The sequence below is a fragment of the Myotis lucifugus genome, unplaced genomic scaffold (assembly GCF_000147115.1).
Source record: "Myotis lucifugus unplaced genomic scaffold, Myoluc2.0 scaffold_350, whole genome shotgun sequence".
In the NCBI taxonomy this organism is placed as follows: domain Eukaryota; kingdom Metazoa; phylum Chordata; class Mammalia; order Chiroptera; family Vespertilionidae; genus Myotis; species Myotis lucifugus.
Window position 1 is genome coordinate 441,396 of NW_005871398.1, and position 1,536 is coordinate 442,931.

A 1,536-nucleotide genomic window follows, 5' to 3' on the forward strand; every position below is an offset into this window, starting at 1 on the left:
GGTAATTCTCTAGTACAATTTTCCACTACAGTTTTAACTACTTTTTTCCTGCAACCACCCCCCCACCAAAGAAAAAACCCAAAAAACAAAATCACAACATTTTAAAAACATAAAAGAGCAATGTATTTTTCCATCTTAAACATCACTTTGCTCACTTTACTTTCAACATTAATTATCATGGTTATCTTTTCCATTGGGATCATCATTTTCTTCTTTTTTTCTATTCAGATATAGCAAGTATAGCAATGGGAAATCATACAAGAGTGACAGTGTTTATCCTAGCAGGTTTGACTGATGACCCACACTGGAAAGTTGTGTTATTCATCTTCCTGCTTCTCATTTACATTCTAAGCATCACTGGCAATCTGATCATCATCACACTCACCCTGGTGGATATTCACCTCAAGACCCCCATGTATTTTTTCCTTCGGAATTTTTCCTTCTTAGAAATTTCCTATACTAGTACATGCATTCCTAAATTTTTGCTTACTGTGGCAACAGGGGACAAAACCATTTCCTATAATTGTTGTGCCACTCAGTTTTTTTTTGCCTTCCTTTTTGGATCATCTGAATTTTACTTGCTGGCTGCTATGTCCTATGACCGCTATGTTGCCATCTGTAAGCCCCTGCATTACACAGTCATCATGAACAATAAAATCTGCACACAGCTTGTCCTCAGTTGTTGGCTGGCTGGTTTCTTTGTCATCTTTCCACCACTCATCTTAGGCCTGGACCTTGACTTCTGTGCCTCCAATATTGTTGAGCATTTCTACTGTGACTCTACTCCTCTTATGCAGATCTCCTGCACAGACACACGGATTATTGAGCTGATGGGATTCATCTCTGCTTTGGTGACACTTTTGATCACGTTGATAATGGTGATAATATCATATACCTATATTGCCTTGACCATTTTAAAATTCCCTTCAACTAGTCAGAGGAAAAAAGCTTTTTCGACATGTTCTTCTCACATGATTGTGATATCCCTTTCTTATGGCAGCTGTATTTTCATGTATGTTAATCCATCAGTCAAACAAAAGGTATCTTTTTCCAAGGGAATTTCTGTGCTCAATACTTCAGTTGCGCCACTTTTGAACCCTTTCATCTACACTTTACGGAACCAACAAGTGAAAAAAGGCTTTATGATTATGATCCACAGGGTTATTTTTTTCACAAAGAAATGAATGTCCTATTGGACTGTCTATATAAAAGAAATGAACAAAGGAACCCTTCATAATAAGAGTATATCTAATAGTATCTTCCAGTACATAGTTTCTCCTTCTTTTCCCGTTCTTTTCTAGGATGTTTACCTTTATCTCTTTGAAGCTTTATTTTCACAGAAATCATTCTACATTAATTTTCTTTATTTTCTTCAATAGAGATATTTTTTTCTGATCTCATTTTCTATTCCTCTGGATATGTAAATGAAATTGAGCTAAATTTTTAATCTGTCTTTTTCTATCTTTCAGTTCCAATTAGTCAAGACTATGAAGTATTATTTAATTTGAATTATGTTTTATTATAGCATGCAATGCA

At 35.2% G+C, this 1,536-nt stretch overlaps 1 protein-coding gene across 1 annotated transcript; it reads left to right on the forward strand.

Annotated features, from left to right (window-relative positions):
• The first annotated feature begins 245 nt into the window (after positions 1-245).
• On the forward strand, positions 246-1,184 carry LOC102430048 (olfactory receptor 6C75-like). Its single transcript, XM_006101308.1, has one exon. The coding sequence runs from the start codon at positions 246-248 to the stop codon at positions 1,182-1,184; it is 939 nt and encodes a 312-aa protein (XP_006101370.1).
• The last annotated feature ends 352 nt before the right edge of the window (positions 1,185-1,536 follow it).